This window comes from Vulpes vulpes, chromosome 9 (genome assembly GCF_048418805.1).
Source record: "Vulpes vulpes isolate BD-2025 chromosome 9, VulVul3, whole genome shotgun sequence".
NCBI lineage: Eukaryota > Metazoa > Chordata > Mammalia > Carnivora > Canidae > Vulpes > Vulpes vulpes.
Window position 1 is genome coordinate 89,599,790 of NC_132788.1, and position 12,573 is coordinate 89,612,362.

The following is a 12,573-nucleotide window of genomic DNA, read 5'->3' on the forward strand; positions in this document are numbered from 1 at the left end:
GCAAAGCCCCCCTCTGACTTTGGGTCAGGCCACCACCACCACCACCCAGGCAGGTGTCCTAGGCACTTGCCTACCTTGAGTCACAACCTCCTCACTGAGACACAAGTCAAAGTGAGAGTGGTGGCAAAGGCCGAGGGATGGGCGTTTACAAAACCAATTCTTGCCAAGTAAAGAACGAGAGAGGGTCCAAGCCAACACAGGTCGGCCTGCCCAGCACCCGGAGAAGGGGGCCAGCAGCGCAGCCAGCAGCAGTGCCCCGCTGGGGAGGAATCCCGCAGAGCCTTCCCTTGGGATCACCCTTGGGAAGGCTGCGAGTCCACTGAGGTGGGGGGGGGGGGGGGGGGGGGTGCGGGGAGTGGAGGTGCGTCCCCGGCCTCCAAGGAGGAGGTAGGAGGGCTGACCAGAAGCTGCTACAGCCGCCGTCGACCCAGCCAGCCCGGCCGGCGTGGTGGCTGCACGTGGTGCCCAGGCCCGGCTGGGGAGAGGAGCCCCGGAGCGGCAGCGACTCCCCAGGCATTGCTAGGTTACCGACGTGAGCACAGCGGCGCTGGGAGCGGGAACACGCTCCACCCGACCCCGGCCGGATCCCCAGACCCGGCCTCCCTCTTCCAGGGGCGGGGTGTGCTTCACCCACCGTCGCGGAGAGGGAAACCGGGCAATCCTAGAATTTTCCGGATGCCACTGGAGACCAGGGGGCGGGGAAGGGGAGGAAGGCGAGCAGAGGCTGGAAAGGGGGCTCGGGCTGGGGATTCACAGCCATCCCCCTTCCCTCGCTCGGGAGCGCTGGGGGAAAGTTGAGCCCGAGGACACTGAACCCGAATCACCTCGGCCCGCCGCCCCTCCGGCGCACGGTACTCCAAGGACTCCACGGCCGCCCCCACCCCACCAATGCAGAATTAACTCTGACATTCAAGGCCTGAAGGGGAGAGCGGAGTGGCTGTCACGCATCTCCCCTTCCTATGTAGATGGCAGGCACCGAGCTAGAAGCATCCTCTCCAACCCTCTCAACCCACCCAGTGCATCAGAGACGGGAGGGGGTGGGAAGGAAGAGGAGGACCATGACAAGGATGAGATTTGGCAGCGGGTGCCCAGGCTCTGCTGCTCACCGTTCGCGTGGTCCGCTTGCTGCTGCCGTTGGTGGTGCATGTTTTTCATCATCATCATCATCATCATCCACGAACATTTATTGAGCGCCTACTGTGTGCAGGGCACGGTGCTGGGCGTTGGGGCGGGTGGGGGGGAGGAGCGGGTAAGGGGGTTTACCAATAGGTAGGAGCCGCGGTCCCTGCCCTTACGGTCGCTTCGGCAGGGGGTGGGGAGGGACGGGGACGGATAGCAGAAAATAAGAATAATTTGTAAAAACCGCTCGCCACCCACGCTCCCTCTTTTCCAAAAATGGAGCAAAATAAACTTTTTTTTAAAAAAATAAGATCAGATGTATATATTATCTTAATAATATATACATGTAAATTTTTATTATTATTATTATTATGATTATTCTTTTTTTTTTTTTTTTTTTGCTGCAAAGGAGAATTGGCTTGGTGTGTCCCCCCGCCCCCCCTCCTAGCGGAGGGGCGCCGCGGGGATGCCGGCCCGGCCGCCGGGGCCGCTCGGAGCGCCCCCCATGCCCGCCCGCCCGGTGCCCGGTGCCCGGTGCCGGTGCCCGCCGCCGCCGCCCGCGCCGCCGCTGGCTCGGGACCGCGGGCGCCCCGAGCTCACATCCGGGGACGGAGGCGCTCGCCCGCTCGCTCGCTCCGCGCCCGCCGCGCCCGCCGCGCCGCGCCGCACGCCGGCTTCGCCCTCCCGACGCTGCGCGCCCGCCGCCGTCCCTCCGCCCCCGCCCGCCGAGCCTCCCACGGGCCGCGCCGCCGCGCCGCGCCGCGCCGCCGCGCCCAGGGGCCGGGCCCGGCCCGCGCTGTGCCCGCTCGGCCCGCGCGCGGGGGGCCGCCGCCTGGGGCTCGGGCTGCCGCCGCCCGCCGGCTCGCAGGACCCGCGGCGGCCGCTTAACCCCGTGCGCGCCGCGCTGCGCCTCGCGGCTCCCCCGGCGGGGGCGGGCGGGGCCTGCGGAGCCGCGGCCCGGGCTGCGGATTAACCGCTCCTCCCCTGCACCTCCGCGGGGCGGGGCCCGGGGGCGGGGGCGGGGGGCGGGGCTCCGGCGAGCGCGTCCTCCGCACACCTGGAGGAGGCCCCGCCCCCGGGGGCGCAGGTGCCTGCGGGCGGTCGTGGCTCGGGGTGGAGGGCTCGGCCGGGCCGGCTCCCCACCCCCCCTGGCTCCCGGTGGCTGCGGGGGGATGGGGAGCTCCGCTCCCCCGAGACCATCCCCTGCCCCAGGTAACGGCACCTGGAGACCTAACCGTGTCCAGAGCGTCCCCACCTCCACCCCGCGTCGACCCTGGCGCGGCCACTGTGCGCTCGAGGACTCAGGGGGTGACTCAGAGGACTTTCCCCTTCTCCGGGTGTCTCCGCACCCCCCTCCCCCCACGGGCATCTGCAGGCAGGTGCGAGGAAGGGAAGGCCAAGGTCCTTCCAACGGGGAGTGCTGCTGAAAGGAGCTGCTGGCCGCCGCCCCGCCGAGGACCGCGCTCCGGGGTGGGGGCCTCTGCGAGCGGCAGCTCCTGTCTGGAAGGGAAAACGCTGTCTCTGCCGTTTGACTGATATTTCTCATTTAGCGTTGAGCTGGCTGTTGGGAGAAGGGCTTCTGCTTTACTTCACAAGATTCGATTTATTTGCTTTTGTTCCGATCTGCATGTTCCCACAGCGTTTTAGAACGTTTGGGCGCAGTGTCTTTAAAGCAAAGAATAAAGCAAAAATCTCAGCGTCGCTGAAGAGGGGAAGACACGTTTATGGGAAGGTGCTCCTTGGCCAAAGAAAGCAAGCTGGGCCTCGATTGTTGGGGCCACCTGGGGAGAGAGTCTGGGGACCAAGCATAAGGCTTTCCAGGGGCCTTCCTCAGAGGGGCACGGGGACTGGAAGGATTAAAACAGGCTCCTTGTGCTTGTCTCTTCTTCTGTTTTTTTTTTTTTTCTTCTTCTTCTTCTTCTCCTTCTCCTACTTCTTCCTTTTTGGGGAGGTGGAGAGGCAGGGGAAGAGCCCTGCGGCCTAGCAGTAACATAAAGCCAGCCGGGACTACCTCACCTAAGGCTGCCCATGAGCCCAAATCTGAAGGGACAGAAGCTGGTTGCCTTCAAAGAACTTTCCCACCTACAGACCTTAAGTGCTGACGCAAGTATAAAATTCACAGGGTTACCTGTCACTTTCCGATGGCCTCTTGGGAGACCTGTTCTGCAAAATCCCACCCTAATATTTGCTCACAATTCAGTTCAGCCAGCCACCCCTAGGCTAGGTGTTGTCAGGCCAAATTCACCGGTACATCCTCTCCCTTATGGAGATGCAGTCTAGTGAAAGAAGAAAAGTGTGTGTCCACCTGTAATACCGTGTGGAACCGAGGAGCCGTAATAGGTGTGATGAAAAATGCTATGCAAGCATCAAAGAGGTTCATTATAATGAGGAAATCTGAGACGTTTTCACATAAGACATGGCATTCTGATTCTTAAAAATTGATGAGGTGAGGAAGGGGGAGGGGTGAGCTGATGGAGCACAGGGCAATTTTAGGGCATGGAAGCTATTCTGTATGATACTGTAATGAATATAGCACACTATGCCTTTATCAGAACACATAGAATGTACAACACAAAGAGTAAATGTAAAATATGGATTTTAGTTAATAACAATGTATCAATATTGGCTGGTGAATTGTAACAAATGTACCACACTCATCCAAGATGTTACTAATAGGAGAAACAGTTGGAGGAGGGAGTATATGGGAACTCTGTACTTTCTCTGCAATTTTTCTGTAAACCTAAAACTGCTCTTAAAAAATAAAGCCTGGGGCACCTGGGTGACCCAGTTGGATAAGTGTCTGGCTTCAGCTCAGGTCATGATCTTGGGGTCCTGCGATGCGGCGTTGCAGTCCAGGTCCCTGCTCAGTGGGGAGCCTGCTTCTCCCTCTGCCCTTCCCCTCTGCTTATCCTCTCTGTGTCTGTCTCTCAGATATATAAATAAAATCTTTAAAAAAAAAAAAAAGAAATAATAAAATCTATTAAAAACAGGTGACTAATTTTATTGGGCTTTTGGGGAATGAGTGAAAGCGGGGGAGACTGAAGTGCAGGATGGGATGTGTTTGAAAATAAGCAGGAGTGTGGCAGGCTTGAGGGGCAGCCCTCCCAGGCTGGAGGAGGAAGGAGGCTAGGTCCACAAAGGCAGTCAAGAAGCATTGCTGGCTCGCTAAGAAAACCAGATTTATCTTCTCAGCAGTGGGAGCCTGGTGAAGGTGCTTAAGCTGAAAAGCAGCATGATTAATTGTGACTTGGGTCTCTGGGTTTTGCACTTTAGATCTTAAAGACTTTGTAGAATTCGAATCTTTAACATTGTTCCATCGTACCTTCTGAGTCCCATTTTTACATTGTCTCCAGCAAGATTTTTTGGGGGGTGTGGGGGGGTGAAGGGGAGGACTTGATCCAGCACACCCCTGAATGCTTTGGCCCACTGGGTAATTTAAATATTCCTATCCCCATGCTAATGTGAATTACTGGATAAATAAATAATAGCTAATATTTTTAAAGGCTTCCTATGTCCCAGGCACCAGTATGGCTCCTTTACACATATAAACTCATGTAATTCTCATGACAAGCCCAGGAGACAGGGCCTATTAACATCCTCACTTTACAGATGATAAAACCAAGACACCAAGGAGTTAAAGGACTTTCCCAAAACCACACATTTATTTGGTTGCTGAGACAGTAAGGCCCAAAAAAGACTAAAATAAAGGATTTCAGCTCCAAATCAGCCACATGTGTTAAGACCCAAATATGTCACAAACATGCTATTGTGGGGCTTTAATCCCCATGCCCTCAGACATAAAACACTCCCCTTTAAAGGCACTGAGTGGGCCTTCTGGAAGTGGTTCCCTGTATGTATTTCACTTTTTAAAACCTTGCTGATAGCCCAATCCAGAGCCTTATGACCTCACACCCATAGATCACTAAGTAGAGGCCCTACCTCCGTTCCTCCTTCAGTAATAACCCATCCTGTGCTCAAAAAAATACCATGCCACTTCCGTAACTGAAAAAGCCTGGTTCCTCCTTCCTTCCATGTCCAAGCTAAAATCCTCTGACTAGTGCTCAACCTTATCACCTCGCACCATTCACCTTCACCATGGTCAGCAGTCTCCTCATTAGGCCGTGAACATGCTGTGCTCATTTCTGACTCTCTGCTCTGGCTCGTGTTTATTCGTTGACCTGAAATCCTGTCTTGCTGACCTCTAACTAAACCCTCCCTACTTTAACAAGTCCCCACCAAGTCCCAGCCTCCTCCCAGAAGCCTTCTTTGATTTCTCCAGCCACTGCAAACACAGGTGCACCCACCCCTGCCTCCACCTCCCCTTGATTACATACCTTCTTGTGTCCCGTTTGATTGCTTATTGGCTATGAATCTTGTGTATCCAACCACGGTGTGGGTCCTTAAGCAAGGATCACCTCCTTAGCCCTCTGCCCCCACCATCAAGTGTTGTGCACACAGAAGACACTAATACTCTGATTAATCTGCACTGGATCATAAAAGCCCACAGATATCACTAGAAACTGTCAGGTAATATTTACAAAAACCCCATAAGTTTTTGGCAGGACACATGGCCCTTAGATGGTATATACATATATATAGATATATACTCAAATGGAAAACTGGGTCTTTGGGACTCTAGGAATCCTAATTAAGGAAAATAAATAAGCAGATCCTAAAGGCTCTATGTAGAATATACCTATAAATGAACTGTGAAGCTGGGTCTCAGTAAGTCTCTCCATTCTCAGGCCTTCATGCCCTGATCCACTAACCACCAGACAAGTAAATAAAGGGGGTCAGGACATGCATTCCAGGTAAAGGAATGGTATTCACAAAGTCAGGCAGAAAAGTCCAGAGCATGTGCAGTAATCAGTAAGATGGTCAGGCTGGGAGCTGGGGGTACTTCAGAGATTGTGATACTAAGTGAGACTGCACAGACAGGATGGAATGGGATGATGGAAAGTCCTAAACATCCAGCTCACCAGTCTGTGTGTTGTCCTGGGGTCCAGCAGTTCTCAAGCTCTTTGGTCTGAGGACCCCTTTACACTCTTAAAAATTACACCTTGGGGCACATCAGGTTCCTGGGATCAAGCCCCACATTGAGCACCATGTAGGGGTCCATTCTCAGCAAGGAATCTGCTTCAGGATTCTCTCCCTCTCCTTCTGCCTGCCCCTGCCCCACCCCCACTTGCTCTCTCTCTCTAAGATAAATAAATCTTTAAAAAAAAATTATGGTAGACCCCAAAGAGCTTTGTTCTATAAATTATATCAACAGGTATTAACCATATGCAAAAATCAAACAGAAAACACTTAAAAGTCATTTATCATTCACTTCAAAATACTAATAATCCCATTACATGTTAACTTTTTTTTAAGAAAAGTAACTATAATACCCAAAACAAAACAGTGAGAAGAATAGCATTCCTTTACATTTCTGTAAACCTCTTTGCTGTCTGACTGTAAAGAAGACACCTGGATTCTCATACAGTCAATCCATAGTACTAAGATGTTGGGTTAAAGTATAGGAAGAACATCCAGCCTCATACAGATAACTAGTTGGAAAAGAGAGAAGCATTCTAATAGCACTTTCAGATAATTGTAGATATTCTTCTTTGCTATGACATTAAACTTGACTCTTAAAGGTTAGTTGAAATATGGAATTTGAAACCATAGCAGTGAAACTTCTCATACTGTTACATTAAAATCTATCAATTTATATTGTACTTTGAGTGGATCTTGTTACTCCATGCATAATTTGGTAACATGCATTGGTCATTTGGAAAATATTGGTTCATTGAGTTACATAGACTTTCCAAATGTTGACACATTTCATTATACAGTATTTTTAAAAACCCACATTCTTGTTATCACCACCAATCTCATCAGAAAGTCTTTAAATATTGGGAAGCTGTCAAGCTCTCAGTGGTAGATAGAAGTTTTTCAAAGTTCTAATTTTCACTTGAAAGCTCAAATTTTATAATTGGCACAAATACTGTCAAGTTTTTTCTTTGAGGTAACTGGCTCACTTCATTCATTTTCAGGAAAGTAGCTGCCAAAAACTTAAGTATGAATAACCAAAATTTGTCAGTTAAAATGGTGTCCCATGAAAAAAACAACCCGTCCAGCTCCCCACCTCAAACCATCACAAAGTAAGATAACCATTGTATGCAGCAGAAATGTTTTATGCATATGTCCTAATTTGTCACCTAGAATATTAAGAAGACATCTACACAAGGGTTGAGATTTAATAAAACTAGTAATTTTTACTGCTTCATCAAGGACAGTCTTAGGTAAAATTGGCAACATTTTTATTGTGCGTGCATGACAGACATTGTGCATAATGCAATGGCCACCAGTATGCTTCGATGTCACTGCCTTGATTCGTGTTAAGATGCCAGCAGTTGTAACTACTGTTGAATTTGCACATATCAACACACTAGAAAAGGCAAATAAGTCTTAGTGGTACTATGAAGATAGATCTGACCTCGGAGACCCCTTGAAAGGGTCTTAAGTTCCCACAGGTGGAATTACTAGATAATCTACAAGATGCTCAAATATTTCACGGGACATATTTATACTAAAAAATTATTTGTGTTTATTTGAAATTCAAACTTAAAAAAAAGAAATTCAAACTTAATTGGGTGTCCTATATTTTTACTTGTTACAACTAGTAATCTTACATCTGGGAGGTGCATAGACTACACCTTACGAATAGCTACTATGGGGCCATTTTGGAGCTGAGAAGTAATATCAAAGTTGTGCTTCATGAAAATAGCTCTAACCACAATGGGCAAGATGGATCAGAGGGTGGAAACATTTGTAGGTGCCCGATGCTCTGTTGTTACTTCTTAAGTGCAGTTATTGAGAGGAGCAATGCTATTCCAAGCTCAGGCAAGAAAAACCTGCCAAAAGCAGCTCCCAGCCCCTATCATCTACCTAGCCACTCTCCTTCCAACACACCCCACTTCAGGACTTCTTGATTATAACTGACTTAGCCCCCACCCAGCACAATTTAAAGGCCTCGTTTCTTGCTTTAGCCAAATGGAAAGTAGAGGCCAGCTGGTCTTTATCCTTCATCAACTAACTCTTCCCTTAAGGAGCAGGATTTACATTTCACATCAAACTAAGTAATTCCCATTCCTTTAACTGGTTCATTCCCATCCCCCTTGGCCCAATTCTTAAATCTTATCTATGACTCTCTGATGCACTAAATCCTCTCCATTTCCCTGGTTGGGAAATCCTGGAAGAATCTAGTGTACACAGTCAACACCCCATTATCCACGCTGACTGAGGGAAGCAGTGAAGGGGACAAGACTTAAGTTTCCCATCTGTGAAATAAATTGGGTTATAAAACATAATCTCTAAAGGTTCTTACCATTTTTTAAGATTTTATTTATTTATTTATTCATGAGAGACACAGAGACAGAGGCAGAGACAGAGGGAGAAGTAGGCTCCATGCAGGGAGCCCGACATGGGACTCGATCCCGGGTCTCCAGGATCACACCTGGGGCTGAAGGCGGCACTAAACCGCTGAGCCACTCAGGCTGCCCATGGGATATTTTTGATTACTAATTCAATCTCGTAACTCATAATTGGTCAGGATTACTGGATGGTTGGGATTGGTTACTATATTCAGTAGAAGATGAAGCTTAAAAAAAAAAAAAAAGAAGAAGATGTAGCTCAACCATTGAACCGCCCAGGCTTCCTGGTTTTTACCATTCTAATGTGGTGTATTGGGCAGCCTAGATTTTACAGTCAGATTGATAAGGGGCTCAAATGCTGGAATTAGAGGCCACCAGCTATGTGATTTGGGAAAGTCATTTACCCTCCTTGGGTAAAACAGGAATAACATCACCCATCTTATTGATTTGTTACAAAGATTTAAAACAATACTGTAGAACCTCTGACATTTACCATTAAGCTGAATCGCGTACCTTATATGAATTCAAGTATAGGCAGTTACAGAAAAAGAAAGGAAGAGAGAAAGACAGGGTTCCATTTAAAAAGTGCTATCAGGAGTCTTAACTCTTACCTTTATGCCTTGATTTTAACTCCTTATGCCATTAATATCAATCCACCGTAGTGGCTCTCCTTTTTATTAATAGCATCCTGTCATTCAGCATAGTCCCAAAACAACAGAACACAGTTGAGGGTTTTTTTTTTAAATAATCTTCATATTTTGCTTAATTTTAATTTCTGGTACACATTTTGGTATATAAGATTCAACTGTCCATATTCATAACCCCAAATCCGATACAGTAGAAGGATGGAGATAATAGTAAAATGGGTATTTACATACATGCACATAAGTACAGCCCCATGGCACAAGCTGAATGTGGAAGTGAACACACACACACACACAACATTGAGTTTAGTCAATGCACAGCCACCTCCAGTTAAAAGCATTAGCTAACCACTGGAAATAAAACAGGTATATTCACACACTGTAATGGAAAAATAACACAAGTCTGCCTCCTAATCAACCACGAGAGCAAATTTAGGAGGATGGGAAATTGTTTGGGAGATTGAGTCAATAAACGTCAGAAATGTTGTAGTTCAAACATTATAGTTTCCTCCGTGTTTCTTCAGAGCAGTTGTTTAAATATTCAATTCATGAAACAAAAACTGGAGTTGAAACTGCCCCGGTACCTGTCATAGCTGGTGCCACCATCTGGGTAGACCTGCTTACGTTTCTTACTTTAAGGAAATAAAACCTAAGTCACAAATCTTCGGTACTGACATAATCTCTTCAACTTTCAATTCAAGATGTTTGGTGATTATTATGTAGGAAATAAAAATATTAAGAATCTTCACTTTATCAATTTTACTAACAAAAGCCTTAGAAATAAGCAGCACAAATCTTGAGTGCTTTGAACCCCTTAAACTTCCCTATCACTAACAAAGTAGAGGGAACTTAGCCAATTTAGGAACATTTTCTGTTTGACAAAAAAGATATGAAAATGCAGTAACTTCTGCTTAGCTTCATGATTATGGTCATAAATGGGTGCTAAAAATTGGCATTGGACCTTGGTTTTGAAAATTTGATAAAATAGGGGCACCTGGGTGACTCAGTGGTTGACCATCTATCTGCCTTTGGCTCAGGTCATGATCCCAGGGTCCTGGGATCCAGTCCCACATCCAGCTCCCCACAAGGAGCCTGCTTCTCCCTCTGCCTATGTCTCTGCCTCTATCTGTGGCTCTTATGAATAAACAAATAAAATCTTTTTAAAAATTTTTGATAAAATAGCAGAATCTTTATATATCCTAGGTTATTAGAACATATGTGCAGAAAAAAAAATACACCACTTCTTAAAAGGTTCCAATTTGAGAAACTTTTATAAATGAAGAGGAACATTGCAGGAGCCAGAAATACTTATTTGAAAAGGACTCATTATACAAACTTAGATAACTCACTAAGGATTATCTGTATTGGGTTCTAATAACCAGGTTGGCACTGTGTTGCATCCAAAAATATGGACCTTCCCATTTGTCAGTTTTGTCTTCTTTTTTTTTAGGTTGCTATTTTTAATTTGTGTTTATAATACACTGAAGACATCTTAGTCAATCATGTATTGAGCAAAATAATCACCATGGCAGGGAGACACACATGGTAGTCTTTATTGTCAACATGTCTTATAAAACTGAATAAATATTTGTTAGTGTTCCATTTTGATAAATACAAGAAACACATGGGGTTGAAAAGGAAACATATCAAGAGCTCCATAATTTTTCAAATACTGACACTACTCTAGTGGTAAATAACAAGGAATGCCGGGGTGGTTGGGAGAGTCTTGCAAACACACAACACCAGAAACAGACCAGGCCTTCCATGCGGTACAGCAACCAAGTAACTAACAGAACATTGGACATCTTTTCCCATGAAGCTAAATACCTAAGTGGTATAAAAGGTGTTTCGGTTTCTTGACTTTCTACCCATTATTACAGCTCACGATAGACTGCTGAAGGCAAAGTGAACGAAAAGAATCCTACAGGAGAAGTTAGAAGGGTGAGGTCCTCCTTCTGGCCCCTCTTCACTGACGTCCTACAACGTGGCAACGCTACACATTAGAAGCAGAGAAAGGGCAGCAAGGGTGACAGGCCCGAACCCGGCTGGGCTCATCCGAGGAGGGGCGAGCTTCCACATCCAGGCTGGCTCACGAGGTCACAAGGAGTCAGAGGGCCATGCGAGACGGGGATGGGCAGGCGCTCTGCGAAGTACAAGGCACAAGCCCCGTGGCTTGCCAGTCTACTGGCCACCACAGCAGCACCACCTGAGAACCTGCTAGAAATGCAAATCCTCGGCTCTCCCCAGACCTAGTGAATCACGAACTCCGCCGCGGCCCGGCACTCTGTATTCTAACAAGTCCTCCGAGTGCTCCTGATGCACGCTAACGCTTGGAAACACGGCACTGCACGGATGAACTGACTGTCAAGAGATTTCTTTGGTTGTAGCTTTCTGCGGTTCGGGTAGGTTCCACCAATGTGAGAAACGCAAGTACCCTCCTGTTGCCGTGGCGCGTACCCTGGGAGGAGCACAATGGCCCATTCTCCTCTGTCCTCTTCTGGATTCTCACAAAATCCTAGCAAAGTAATGCAGTTGGACCCACTTCGGGGAATCCCAGAGCACTGATAATGCGTGGATCATGCAACGCAGGCCGTCTTTGAAGGCTGGGAAATATTCTATCATGAAGCCAGCCCAACAACTTGATAGAAGCAGTTTCAAAGGATACCAGAAAAATCTAATTCTACGCATTTCCACTCAGTGCATTGATGCCAGAAATTCCATCATTACAGCTTACAGCTTTAGTCCAACACCTGAAAGCCACTATCCCTGGAAATAGCACAGGGAGCCCTTTACTTCTCAGGTAAGGGAGGGAGAAGGAAGAGAACATGAGTGTCTTGCCCTCAGGAAGCAGGATGCCAGCCCTACTTTGGGAAGCTTACCCTCAGGGGAATATCTGGGGTCACTACAGGCAATTTTTGCTAACTTCACAGTGTTGCCAAAGGCCAGGTGTGCACACAGAACATCACAGGTGTGTAGAAAACCTTAAGGACTGGCGCAGAGAGTCTCAGGAAAAAGGAGTAAGAATGACTAGACCAGCAGAGACTGAACCAAACAGGCTGATTCCTACTTTGTGATGCCCATGGAGAGATAGAAAAAGTCCTGACCTCTCAAGGAAATGGGTGCTCCCCTTTCCTTTGGTCTTCTTCCCTATCTGTCTGTGTATTGGTTATATTGCTCCCATGCAATATTGCATTTACTCATGGCTACTCAATGAGGAAGAGAAAATCCCTCATTTTACTGAGGAAGAAGTGAGCAAGGCTGCGAGCAATACAGAGCAGAGCTCACTTAGATTTGAACCCTGACTTTCTGACTCCTACTTCTTTTGTCTCGATGTGTTTTCAGTCTGGTACGCACCCTCCTGCCCAGATGATCTGTGCATTCCTGCTCGGCTC

At 47.6% G+C, this 12,573-nt stretch overlaps 1 protein-coding gene across 12 annotated transcripts in view; it reads right to left on the bottom strand.

Annotated features, from left to right (window-relative positions):
- The window catches only part of CACNA1D (calcium voltage-gated channel subunit alpha1 D), a 300,511-nt gene extending 299,221 nt beyond the window's left edge, over positions 1-1,290 (bottom strand). For all 12 annotated transcript variants that reach the window (XM_072720761.1, XM_025986349.2, XM_072720759.1 and 9 more), the window contains exon 1: positions 1,107-1,290. In XM_072720761.1, coding sequence (XP_072576862.1) covers positions 1,107-1,173 — 67 coding nt within the window. In that variant the 5' untranslated portion in view covers positions 1,174-1,290. The remainder of the gene's footprint in view (positions 1-1,106) is intronic.
- Between the last annotated feature and the right edge of the window lie 11,283 nt (positions 1,291-12,573).